The sequence below is a fragment of the Stenella coeruleoalba genome (assembly GCF_951394435.1).
Source record: "Stenella coeruleoalba genome assembly, chromosome: X".
NCBI lineage: Eukaryota > Metazoa > Chordata > Mammalia > Artiodactyla > Delphinidae > Stenella > Stenella coeruleoalba.
In genome coordinates, this window is record NC_137152.1 from 55583526 (window position 1) to 55596467 (window position 12942).

Here is a 12942-nt window from a genome sequence, read left to right on the forward strand (position 1 = left end):
CCGCGAGTCGGGTTGACAGGGTTGCTCGCATGCGCTCTCGACACAAATCGTGTTTGTCGCAATGGGCCCTGTGCGGAAGGCTACATAGGAAAGAGTGACTTTGATTATAGTCATTTTGATCACATAAGTGGTTACCGCGCTACTTCCGCGCTGGTACTTGATTGTAACAGAAAGTAGTTCCGGTCCGTGTTGTCTCGGCCGAGGAGCCGTCGCCGCCATTTCAAGACCGTGAGAGGTAGATGGCCAACCAGAGTTCGTAAGGTTCGGTGCCTGTACTGTTGCCGCCGCTTAAGCCTGCCAAAGCAGTGGTACGGCTGCTGCCCTCGTATTTGCTACCTCTAGAAACATTCTTGCCAGTAGTGGCGGCAGCGGGACTCAGTTACCCCCTTTTCGCACTCCCTCCAGAAGCTCCAGATGGCGTCTTCCGTGGGCAACGTGGCCGACAGCACAGGTACCGGTGTCTGTTCTACCTTGGCAGACGCCCCCTTGGGGTCTCGCGCCGTCCTTTGCCTCTCATCACTCCCTTCCCTCTAGCCATCCCCATTACATCAGTGGCATCGCTGAGCTTTTCGTCGTCTACCGGCATCCGATCGCGGTTTCTGCTGTCGTCCGTTCCTTAAACATTTCCTCTCGCTTGCTTGTTTTTTGCTTCCTTTCTTGCTTTGTAATCCTGTGCATTTTCTAGCCTTCTACTCTCTCGGGACGCTTCTTCCACACGTGCGCGCTTAGGATGTCTTGGAATGGACTGCATTGGAATCCCTGCCCTTCTCGCTGCCTTTCACTTGCCTTCCCCGCCGTATTCTCTCCTAATTCAGCTCACCGCCCCCTCCTCTTCCCCCTCCACGTCCTCCTCCACCCTGCTCCCCTTAGCCCGATTTGGTGGTCCTCTGTCAATCGAGGGCGCGGGTGCCGTTCCGAGGTAATCGTATCCTCACTTTGTATCACCCCAAGGACGGGCACAAGCTCCTGGGTGTGCTTCGAGTAACCTCGACGAGAGGATTTTGAAGCAGCACCCCCCGGGCAGCGCCTTTCTGCTGTGTCTTCGGTTGAGTGGCCCCGGTTTCGATTGGAAATTTCCAGGGGTTCCTTTTGCCATCGCTCAATTCCACCCGCTGCCCCCAGCCTGGATTTCCCACCCTGTCCTCCTCCCTCCCCTCCCGCAGGCAGCCACACCCTTTCCTTCGCGAGGTTGCCAGCCCTGCGGTCCACTTCCTACCCTTGGGGAGAAACCACCCTGGTGCTGGGGTTTTGGCGTTGACCATCCTGCCCGCCAGTTTCTCGCTTTGTGTTACTTTCTCCCTGTATTCCTCCGCCGCCGCCGCCTCTGGGTCTTCCATCCCCATTCTTTAGCCCGGTATCTCTTTATTCATAGGGGGTGTATTTTTTTTAAGTTTTCATCCCTGCTTGAAGAGTTTGTAAAGCAACTGGAGTGTAGCTGCACAAGTGCAAGGCGGTTGCCCTTTTAGACAATTAGTCGAGAGTATTTGGTACTAAAAATAAGGAAACAACCAAATTATAGGAGTGTCCTTCAGCTGCCTTTCCATATTGAGGCTATTTGGGGCGGGAGGGAGGGGGGATTGGGCTGCGGTTCTAAGGTTTCCCACGAGGTTATTTTTTTGTTGATTTCTCAGTTGAGATGTGTCAAGGGTTTTATTGTTTTTGAACATTTGTGCACTAAGAAGTGAATCTTCAATTGTCTTAGCCATGATTGTAGGTAGTGGGATTAGTTATTAGTCTGTGTTCCCCTCCCTCTCAGGGATTTTTAAAGATTTAAGATTCTGTCCTAGATTCTCCTGTACTAGCTTGCCCTTTTCTACGTGTTATTTTATTTGAGGAAGTTGTCATTTCGAGCGTTAAAATAGCAGGCGGCCTTGAAAAGTTAATAATGTCTTAAAATAAGGAGCTAGGAAGTTCTAGAGACTTGTCTAAAATGTGATTTTCTAGTTTCTCTCATAGATATAACCGCCCCCAGAGTTGGATGCAGGTCTCTCTGCTCTTATGTTAGTGGTCAGCTAGCTGTGCATTCTGTTAGGAAATTTACTTTGCGTTCCTGTGAATACAGTTCGCTTGCCAGCTCTAATGATTGAGGGTCTAAGGCTCAAATTTGAGCTTGTCACTCTGACCTTGGTAGAATTTAAGTAATTTGTACAAGGTTTCCCACGCTATCTAGTTAAAGTGGTGTGGTCAAATTCCCAGTAATGTATTATTAAGTAAGTATTTACAATTGATACTTAGGTAGCTTGTTGTTGTTTTCCCTCTCTGGGCTTTAGATGTATACCCTTTATCTTTATGTATCTGAATGAAGTCACTTACACACAGCAAAGTGCTTTCATTTGTTATTCTGTTGCGCTTTATCGAATGGTTTTATATTTTAGTGTTTTCCCATTTTAAAAAATCATTGCAGTTGTAGGTAACTGCTTGGTTTACACAGGGTTGTTTGCAGTGTCTTAATCCTTTAGTCAGTATCCGAGGTCTTTGGAAAATGCTAGTGTTAAACCAGCGTAGGTGGGGTTTAGCTAATTTGGTCTCAATGTGAGTTTGGGATGGTAGAGGAGCAATGTAATCTTGGGTCTTTATTTAAAATGTTTGATGATCCCTTTAAATATTTTGGCTCTTGACAGATGAATTCATCTTGTTTACCAGCTGTTTTAAAAATAGCACCTTGACTTTTAGTTTTGTTTCCCGTATGCTTGTTTCTAGTGTTGCCCTTAAAGTAATTAAAAAATTAAGTTGTGAAATATACAAAACAATATAATTGAGTTCACTACGCATATGGTGCCCCCAACCCAGGTTAAGAGATAGTTACCAGTACCCCACCCCCCACAGATCCAACCTAAAACATGGGACAAAGTATTAAGTTTCCCAGGTTATTCTGACATTATTAAATCTATGTGACCTTGCAAATCACATGTTTTATATTTTGTTTTTCTGTGTTACCTAAGGTATGAGGAATAATGTTTCGTAAATCTTTAGATGCTACTTACGATTTGTAATTTAAAGATACAAAGTATTTTTTGTCATTATGTAATCTCCTTTTTAAGTAAATATTTCTGTCTGGTCTGGGAAAGAAAGTTAATGGGCGAATTCTAAAGATGCCAGTTCTGCACTTGATATTAACTTGGGGGTATCAGTAACGTGCAGAACACTCTAGTGCTTTACATAGTTTCAAGCATTTTCATCTTTAAGTTTAATATACCATATTTTTACATTTTTTTGTTTGCATTTCTAACTTTTTGTTTCCCCCCCCCTTCCCTCAAATGTTTTGATGATTCTCCAGAACCAACGAAACGTATGCTTTCCTTCCAAGGGTTAGCTGAGTTGGCACATCGAGAATATCAGGCAGGAGATTTTGAGGCAGCTGAGAGACACTGCATGCAGCTCTGGAGACAAGAGCCAGACAATACTGGTGTACTTTTATTACTTTCATCTATACACTTCCAGTGTCGAAGGCTGGACAGGTAGGAGATGTGGGGGTGATGCTGGTGATTGCTGCCTCTGGGTGCTAAGCTTGAAAAATGATACTTAAATATTTGAACTTGAAATTTTTCCAGTACTGGGTTTCACCTGGAGCCACCAACGCACATCTGCTCTCTTGCCCACTTGTGACATGCCCAGCTGCCAGTTTTTCTTCCCTCCTTTTGTGGTTATATTATCAGTATGACTAGGGACCTTTTCTAGTTCTTTCCACCTACGTCTGCTGCTTTTTTAAAACTCTGTTCAGGTAATTATTCTTAGTATACATCTGAGCATCCACTCTCACCTTTGTAAGATTTGTCAGCTTGAGGGACAGAAATGCTCAGAGGTGATGGTGTATATGCTGTGGTAGGAGGTGCATATGTGGTTCAAGTTGCAGATGCCATCAAGTCATTATGATGTGCTACTTTTAGCTAATCAATTGAATTAATCAAAAGGGAAGAATCTGTGTTCTTATCCTTTTAATAAATTGTCATTTTGGCTTATTTAGACATTTAAAGGTGTGCGTAATTGAATCTTTTCAAGAAATGGAAAATGAGACTCACGCACATAGCATTTTTATTCTTCATCTTAACGATCATGGTTTACAATGAGGCAGTTTGGTAATGAGACTCTAGTTAAGAATTTTATCTCATAAGAAAAAAGAGTGTTCCAATTTGAAATCTGGAATGCCTCCACTTCTGAAAAACTTTGATTTCCAAAATTTTTCCTACTATGCGCTAGTTAAAAGATAATGTATTATTATATAATGAGCAATACACAGGATCTTCAGAAACTGAGTTGCATATGGGCCATACCTTCTTTCTGTAACATGCATACCCATGCAGGAATACTTTCCCCCTTTTCCAGATCTGCCCACTTTAGTACTCTGGCAATTAAACAGAACCCTCTTCTGGCAGAAGCCTATTCGAATTTGGGGAATGTGTACAAGGAAAGAGGGCAGTTGCAGGAAGCAATTGAGCATTATCGGCATGCATTGCGTCTGAAACCAGATTTCATCGATGGTTATATTAACCTGGCAGCCGCTTTGGTAGCAGCAGGAGACATGGAAGGGGCAGTACAAGCTTACGTCTCTGCTCTTCAGTACAATCCTGTGAGTATAATTTTAATTGTTATTATTTTCCCTTCACAAAAGCCTAGAAAGAAACAGTTTGATACTTTAGACACAAATAGGTTTTTGCATGGAAAAAAGTCAAGAGTTTGGCAATGTTTTGTCTACTTAAAATGGTGAAATTGCTTTGACTCAGGTCTGTGTTATATTTAAAAAAAATTTATTTTATCTAGCAAGTTATTTGAGAGTATAAAAATTATCCTTATTGCAAGAAACTCTACATCTATCTTTATAATGCCTGTAAAAGTACAGAACACATGACATTGTTTCTTTGGGCTCTTTTGATTAAATTTGGATAATTTCTGCTATAACATGTTTGCAACGGTTAATTGATTTTCAAGGAATAGTGGAAGAAGGGCGTTAATCTGTAATATAGAATAGTTAAGATGTCAATGTATGGATCCGTGACATGAAAACTAGGCTGCAAATTTTTTTCCTCAATATTCTATTCTCTTTTCTTTCTACATAATTAGAAGTGGTAGAATAGAGGTGATAGTATGCACACCAGGCTTTTGATTAGTTCTAAAAATTTTTTTGTCTAAATTGCAGATGTTTTCCTGGGAACAAGTGAGGCCCAGTTGGCAGACATTAAGTTCACCATGTGTTAGGGTTTCTGAAAGGTACACAGAAAAAGTAAGACTTGCCCTTAGAACTTTTGATGTAGTTAGGGAAATAAGATAGACATAACAGGAAAGTGATAAAAGGGAGATTATAGGAATCCAGAAAAAATTTAAGAATATGTTTTTGAGCTACGTCGTCAACATTTAGCTTTGCACCAACCCTTGAAGTGGTTAATAATTAACTTTTATAGCTACCATTTATTGAAAGTCTACTATGTGCTCAGACATTGTGCCAATCAGACGTTGGTCTTTCTTAATGCTCACAGTGATCCTTCAAAGTAGATGGTATCTGTTCCAATTTTACCACTTAAAAACAGACTCAGGGGGGTTATGTTAACTTTCTTGGGATCAAACAGCTAGTAATGGTGAAGTGGATGTTAAAACCTGAGTCTGAATATCTTGAAAGCAAACATTGTAGAGAGAAGAAATAAAGGAAGCCCTTTTTATCTGGGTACCCAGAGGGCATCCACCCCTCAACGCAGCCCTTGAGCACAGTTTGAAAACCATTCTGCTGTCCCTTATTGTTATTTTACAGATGGGAAACTGAAGCTTAATATAGTAGTTTATGCAAAGATCTGAAATCACTTTTTATCATATCTATTAACAGTTATTTTTTCCATTAATTTTGATTGTTAAATTTTATTTATTGCTTTTTGTATGGATACAGTGAAAAGTCTCCCAGCTACCCTTCTTGGAGGTAGCTGATGAAACTTATTTCTTATGTATCCTTTTGGAGATACTCAATGCATATATATGTAAATTTGAGTGACTTTTTGTAATTTTTATTGCAGTACCATCTAGCTAGTTACAGAAAGTTTTAGGGAACCCTGTATGTGCTGCCACTGGGGCTTGGACCTTGTTCTTGCCAAGGCTCAGGGCTCACTTGTGTACCTAATTGTCACAGTAAATTCTTTCCCTTTATTAATTAAGGTTGGTTCCATCCTTCACTTGTTGATTACGTATACATTCACTTGTGCCCTCTTACACAGCCGTGGGCCCAAACATCTTGGAACTCTGATCCCCTTTGCTCAGGTTTCCAGTTGCCTACATGTATCGCAGAGCAGTCATTGCTGCTGACAGTATACCAAACTGTAGGAGTATGATGAGAAGGGAAAGCTAAAGTGGGAGACAGAACCATGCTTTTCAATATCTAACCTGTTAAGAGGAAGCTTATCATTGTGCCCTACCAAAGAAGTAAGATAATACTAAAATAAATCATGGGACTACCCCTTGAAGGCATTGAACATCTGTGCATTCCCATCTGGTTCTGTTTCTTCTAGTGGAAGGTGCTGCTGTATTTCTCTGTCTTTATCAGTAAGAATGAAAAAGGGACTGTGCCTACTGCCTTGATTTCACCTAAATATACCGTAGTGATCATGTTTTAATTCATTTCAGGGTATCTAGTCTTAACTAGATTTAAGCTTACTGTCAAATGCCTGTGTCAATTCAGTACTGACAGAGAATCTTGAGTCTGTTCCTAGATTGTGCTCTTGTTGGCAGTGCATTGCTGGCCTGAATCACAGATGTAGTTGGCATTCTATGAAAAATAGTTAAAGAAACTCAGGTTAGTTTGGTTTTGCAGTAGTGAAAAAGTAAAATGTTAAGGTGGTAGTCTTGGCAACCTGTTTTCAATAGTGTTTGTCTTTTTAAGTTAATGGTATGTCAGTTGAGAAGTTATTCTGTCACTTGATTATAGAAATTACTTTTAAGAAGTAGAGCTGTTTCATATTTTTACATTCTGAATTGGCTTCTGTAATATTGGGTGATTTAATAATTTCACTAAAATATTAGTCCATTGTATTTGAAGGTGCTGTTGCAGCTGGTAATCTTTCACATGATAACTCACTAGAGTTGCCCATGCTTGGCAATCCCTTTTATGAATTATGTATAAAATGTTCTTTGTAAGATGGCTATAATACTGAGTTGCTCTAAGGAACTCTGTTTCTGAGTCTATAGGTTTTTGAACCATTGCTTCTGTTTTGATTGTGGATGCATAGCACTGAGAGCTACTGGCATCCTGACCATCACGTGTTACTGTCATGTTATTTGTTACTGTTAATGAGTCTCAGTCATACAGCTAAACTGTAGAAAACCTTATACAGTCATCCCTAGGTATCTGTGGGGAATTGGTTCTAGGACCCCCCCACGGATACCAAAATCTGTGGGTGCTCAAGCCCCTTATAAACAGTGGTGTAGTACAGTTGGCCCTCAGAGTCCACAGTTTCTGCATCTGCAGATGCAGAGGGTCAACTGTATTTCTGTCCCTCTCTGCTCTGCTTTTTGTAAGTTTGCTGTGCAAATGTCACATTTAAATACTTGAGTGCTTATTGTGTGTACAGTGCTTTGTTAGGAATTGGGGAGATGTGTTGTGGGGGCAGCTGTGGATTATAATATGAGACAGGACCTGACCCATAAAGGAAAAAAGGTGTAAGCTCCTCAGATGATTATTCTTAGGGAGTATTAATCAGAAGATTTTCTCGAGTGGATGCTTATAACCTAAGCATTCTGTAGGAAGGTAAATAGCAAGTAGACTTCCTTGGCTGAAGTGGTGAGTCAAGTAGTAACAAGAAGTGAGCGTAGTAGAGGAGAGTCAATTGGAAGATTGAGAAAGAATAGAGGCTGAGGAGTTTGAATTTAATTTGAGAGGCAATTGAGAACTACTGTAGGCTTTAATCAACCTGATTTTATTTCGTGTGTGTATGTAGATGTTGTGGGTGGGGGTGGGGGGACTCTAGGAGGAAAGGCGGGAATAAATGCTATTTCAGGAAGGGTTGTTATACAGCAGATTCTTACTCATTTGCATCTCCTTACCTTTATTCATACTATTTTCCCTTGTCTGCAATGTCCGCCTCCTTTGTCTGTTAAAACCATACTCATCCTTTAAGGCCCGGCTTAAAATTTCTTCCTTGAGTTCATTTCTTTACCACTATGTGGCTATTTAGTATGTATGTGTTTTGTCTTTCCACATAGGTTGTAAGCCCTTTGAAGATGAGGATTCTATTAATTTATTTCCCTACAGTTCCAGGCATATTGTTGAATTGAATAAAGGTTTGCATAGAAGATATTAACCTAGGAATGGGTACATGGGCTGGGTTTGAGAATTGTGATTCTCTTAGCAGATGTTGTTTAGATGTGACTACTGAAGCAGAACTGATGTCTCAGGTTTTGAACTTTGGGGAGAATAGTGGTATCCTTGAATTTTCTGGAAATTAGTTATTCATGCATGAAGGTTTGGATTTCCAGTGGGAGAATTGGATTTCACTATTATATTTAATATGATATGTTTTACCTTTTTCTAAAACTGCCTTATTGATTATTTTATAGTGATCTTGAAGATAATCTGTTTTTAACTGTGGGCATTGTGTTAACTTGATTTAGTATGCTGTAATGGGTCTAGATGATATAACTAAATATAGATATATACACTGTCAGTACTTGGATGGCATGCATCCACGAGTTTATAGAAACTAGAGGGTAAAATTATGCAACAGTTGGCTAAGATGTATAACCCATTAGGGTCATTGTTGGAGAATTATTGCAAGACTTCTGATTATTATGGCTCAGAAAAGGCATAGGAACTGGTAAAAGTCCAAAGATGTATAACCACGATAATGAGATATAGTAGAAGGAGTTTGTTTGAACAGATTGGATTGTTCAGTCATGGTCTGCCAAAACATAACGGTAGCCCTTAAAGTTTAGGGGAAAAAAATCATACAAAGTAGATAGCAAGATTATAGAATTCATTACTTCTGAGAGTATAAATAGGGTTGAAAAATACTTAGACTCATTAGAGGATGCTAAGTCTGTAATAAGATTAATGATACCTATGAGGATTAGTATTAGCCTTTTGTGCTTGAGGTCACAGGAGACCACCACTTTCTCCCAAAACACTAGTCATTGCTCCATGGACAGACAGATCAGGTAGCTCATGGAACTGACTCAGTATGGCCAACCGTAAGGGTGTTCTGTGGCAGCCTATTCTTTGCTGGCTGACTTTTTGTTCACTTGGATGGATGATAATATACAATCACAAAAGCTGTTTATCAGTAATCACCTGATTGTGGAAACCATAATACAGTTGCACATAGAATAGTATATATGATGATACTTTGGCACAGTTGACAAAATTTCACTTTCTAGGACTTAGTGTAAGGCTCTTCCACACGTGGAACAGTTTGGAATGATAAGCTTACTCCTTATTGCCATTGTCTTTGCTTGTTGACTGACAAGGCAAACCAAGGACAAATAAAAATTTAAGCTCACTGTTCTGATGTGTCTTTCATACTGATGAACGGACTGGTGAGTCAGATGACTAGCAACACAATTGTGCTGCTAATAAAAAGCCGAGTCGACTGCTTTTCATTATTCGCCCACTCAACTCTAATGGCAGTTAATACTAATGAGTAATCTAGTGCCAGGTGCCAGGATTAAAGCTTTGGTTGGATGGTAATCCTTTTGTCTAATAGTGAAATGAAGTCAAGTTTTCTACTATACGTCTGACAGCCTAAGGGTAGGTTTGCCAATAACTAATCACAGCTAAATCCTTTTTTCCACTATGGAAAATTTTTGACCCTCGATATAGTAGTGGTTCATAACCTTGAACAAACATTTGATGCTTTTTTTTTTTTTTAACGTGACTAACATTTGGGGAGAGGAGAAGCTATAGCAAGGCCCATAGTCTTTTATCTGAAACTGGTGGGATCAAATGCATCATAAAATTCAGAGTTTTTAGGATATTAGAAAGATGATAATACCATATATGACTCCCAGGTGTGTCTGGAGCCGCACCTTCTAGTAAAACACATTTATATTTCTGCAGCAGAAGGTATGCATATTCACATTAAGTGGGATCAATAAATTCTGTAAATAACTTCATGCCAGTTCAAGTCAGATTTAATCATCAAATGAGTTTTTAAAATTTTTTGGAATTTGGAATTGAGGATGGAGGGGATTGTGTTCCTGTTCTTAAATTGTCAAGCAGTCTCTCTAGTTGACAATAAAATGATGGAGCTAGATGCGTAAAAGTAATTTCAAGATATCTTTGGTTGACAAAGCAGAGTATAATTAATGACAGAGTATCTCTGGGTTTCTAGGATTTGTACTGTGTTCGCAGTGACCTGGGGAACCTGCTCAAAGCCCTGGGTCGCTTGGAAGAAGCCAAGGTAGGTGTTTGATAGAACACATTTAAACATCAGTGTTACGGATACTTGTACTTTTTGCCAAGTCTTCAACTCTTCATTGAGCTATCTTCACAAAACAGTCCTATGAAACTGAGGAAAACTGACGGCATGAATCGCCTCAGACTAGAGCAGGGCCAGGATTTGGCATATCTGTTCTAAATCTGGGGGTAAAGCAAGAACCTGAACATTTTGGAGCCTTTCTGCTGAGCTAGATCATCTTTATAACAGTGGGCTCCGTCATGATCTTATGTGGGAATAAATAACATTCCTTCAAATCTGAGGCTTGCCTGCTGGTGACAAGCAGAGCGCCTGTGATTTGGCTCAAGACTCCTATATGATGCAGGTGCCATTGAAAATGCTGCTCTTCTAAGTCCTTTGTGGCTTGTAAGTGGAGAAGAATTTCATCCAAATGTTACCCTGTAATACTGGCATTTAAAATTCTTATTTAACCTTCCTCCCTTCATCTTCCTCACCCTTTTTACAGTGGAAGAAAGGCTGTTAAATGATTGCAAATTAATAATTGGAACATCCTGCCCCTTCTTGTCCTCACTCCCTTCCCCAAGTTCCTTTTCCTCTTTTCCAATCCTAGTTGTCTACCTTCTTTTCTTCTTACTTCCTTCTTTTATTCCTCCCCATCCCACCTCCTTTAAAAAAAAAAAGTCAGAAGGACAAAGCTGGTTTGTTTGGGAAATGGACTGATCGAAAGAAAACTTGCCCAAGTGGAAAGGTGGCTTTTAGCATTCTGTGTTTCCAAATAAAGAATTTGAACACCAGGTTGGGTTATTAAAGCTTTTGGTATAATTTTAAATTAAATTTATAAATGAAATTGTCTTGTTACAAGCCACCTTACGCAACCGCGCTGCAGGGGTGAGGAGTGGGGAGAAACCAGAATGCTTCTGAAACTCCCACCTGTTGCTCTGAGCCCCACGCGCATGCTAATACGTGGAGTGTATGCGCAGCGTAGCTGTCTGTTTGACTGCTTCATCCAGGGAGGGAGAAGGCTTTTCAGCACCATCTGATGTTAAAAGGCACTAGTTTTAAGTGCATAGCTCATAAATTCTACTGACACTTTGGATTAACCTTATGTAGGTTTCCAGCTAATGGATTGTAATTGATTTCAGTCTTAGCTGATAAATCTAATTGGTAATTTATAGAACAAATATTTGATAAGCTTCTATTAATTGTCACCCCACCAAGCGGACAGCTAACATGAATTGCACTTCACTGCAGCTTTAGAGATCGGTTTAGGCTGAGACATTGCGCCTGCCTTAGGTTGCTGACTTCTTTATTTCAGAGCTCTGGAGACACCTAGTTTGAAAAATGTTATTCTGTTTTTGTGAGAACTTAGTGAACAAGAAAATACTCTTGAGTGAAATGCAATGTATTTCTTTTGTAATCAGTGCATTTGAAAATTCAAGCCAGCATATTCCTAGTAGATGGAAGCAAAATTAAGTTGTCTTTGTAGAAAATGAAGAGCCTTTCTTCCAGCAAAAATCCCTGCTGTATGCAATAGCCCTGATTAACCCTCTCCCTTCTGCATGTTTCCCATATTACAGACTTGAGACTGTCCTCATTCCCATTTGTAATAGACATCCAAAGAATTTCAATTGCTTTGTTGAACTTTTACTAATGATCTTGTTTTTATTTTCTCTCTTGTTTTTGGTTTTTCACCATTGATATTGTATTTAGAAGGTTTCAGGTGGGTGAAACCTCCTATTCCATGCGTAAGGTGCCTCGCTGAAGGGAGCTCGAGGCCTGGATCTAGGGCAGACACACACCTCCTCCTCTTCCAGCAAGGAACGCACCGAAAAGTCACATGATGAGAAATATGGTAACGGGTTTGTAACTGCCACAGCAAAACAATTTGCCTCCATGCCTGAATCTTCTGTCTTGTGGCTTCAGAAACAGCTTAAAATAATTTTATTTACAAGCAAGTTATGTAAGAGAATGTTTTATACTATAGCCACAATTCTGTCAAAGATAAGTAAAAGTTAATTGATATTAAAAATTATTAGAGATAATTTACTAGTAAAAGCTTCTAACTCTTCTTGTTGTTCATTTTTTCCTTTTTTCTTCTTTGTTTGGATTGCAGCATTCTGCTCTTCTGATGATGCGCTGTGACCCTGCAGTAGCGCAAAGGCTGCGCAGCGTTAATGCGCAATGCGTGCGAATGAGCCCCTGTGAACGGTTGACTAGATGAGTAATCTGATTGACTGGCTCCCTCAGTCCTATTTTGTAGCCTTTTTGGATAAAATTGGGTTTTAACATACCTCGAGTCCAACTAATCTCATTAAACAAATATTCTCTATGGGCCTGTCTAGTAGATTAATGGATCTGGTTGGCCGTTTGCTGCGTCTAGGGGTGTTCTATGTAGCGCAGCAGTTCGCAGCGATTGCGCAGTGCGATGCTGTTAGGTTGCGCAAGCGATGTTTGCGCTCGCATTACAGGGACCTCAACCTAGGTGCAGTCCTGTCATATGAGGTTTCAGCTTCAGTCCTCCTTGGGAGACGGGCATTGTGAGGATGTGACTTATAGCCTGGCCTTATGATATCTGGCT

At 40.2% G+C, this 12942-nt stretch overlaps 1 protein-coding gene across 4 annotated transcripts in view; it reads left to right on the plus strand.

Moving 5' to 3' along the window:
* Positions 1-208: 208 nt before the first annotated feature.
* OGT (O-linked N-acetylglucosamine (GlcNAc) transferase) overlaps positions 209-12942 on the plus strand; it is a 37164-nt gene continuing 24430 nt past the window's right edge. For 3 of the 4 annotated variants that reach the window (XM_079911735.1, XM_079911737.1, XM_079911738.1), the window contains exons 1-4: positions 209-451; positions 3278-3458; positions 4324-4567; positions 10299-10367. In XM_079911735.1, the coding sequence (XP_079767861.1) occupies positions 415-451; positions 3278-3458; positions 4324-4567; positions 10299-10367 (531 nt within the window). In that variant the 5' untranslated portion in view covers positions 209-414. The remainder of the gene's footprint in view (positions 452-3277; positions 3459-4323; positions 4568-10298; positions 10368-12942) is intronic. The other variant, XM_079911736.1, reaches the window with a different exon arrangement.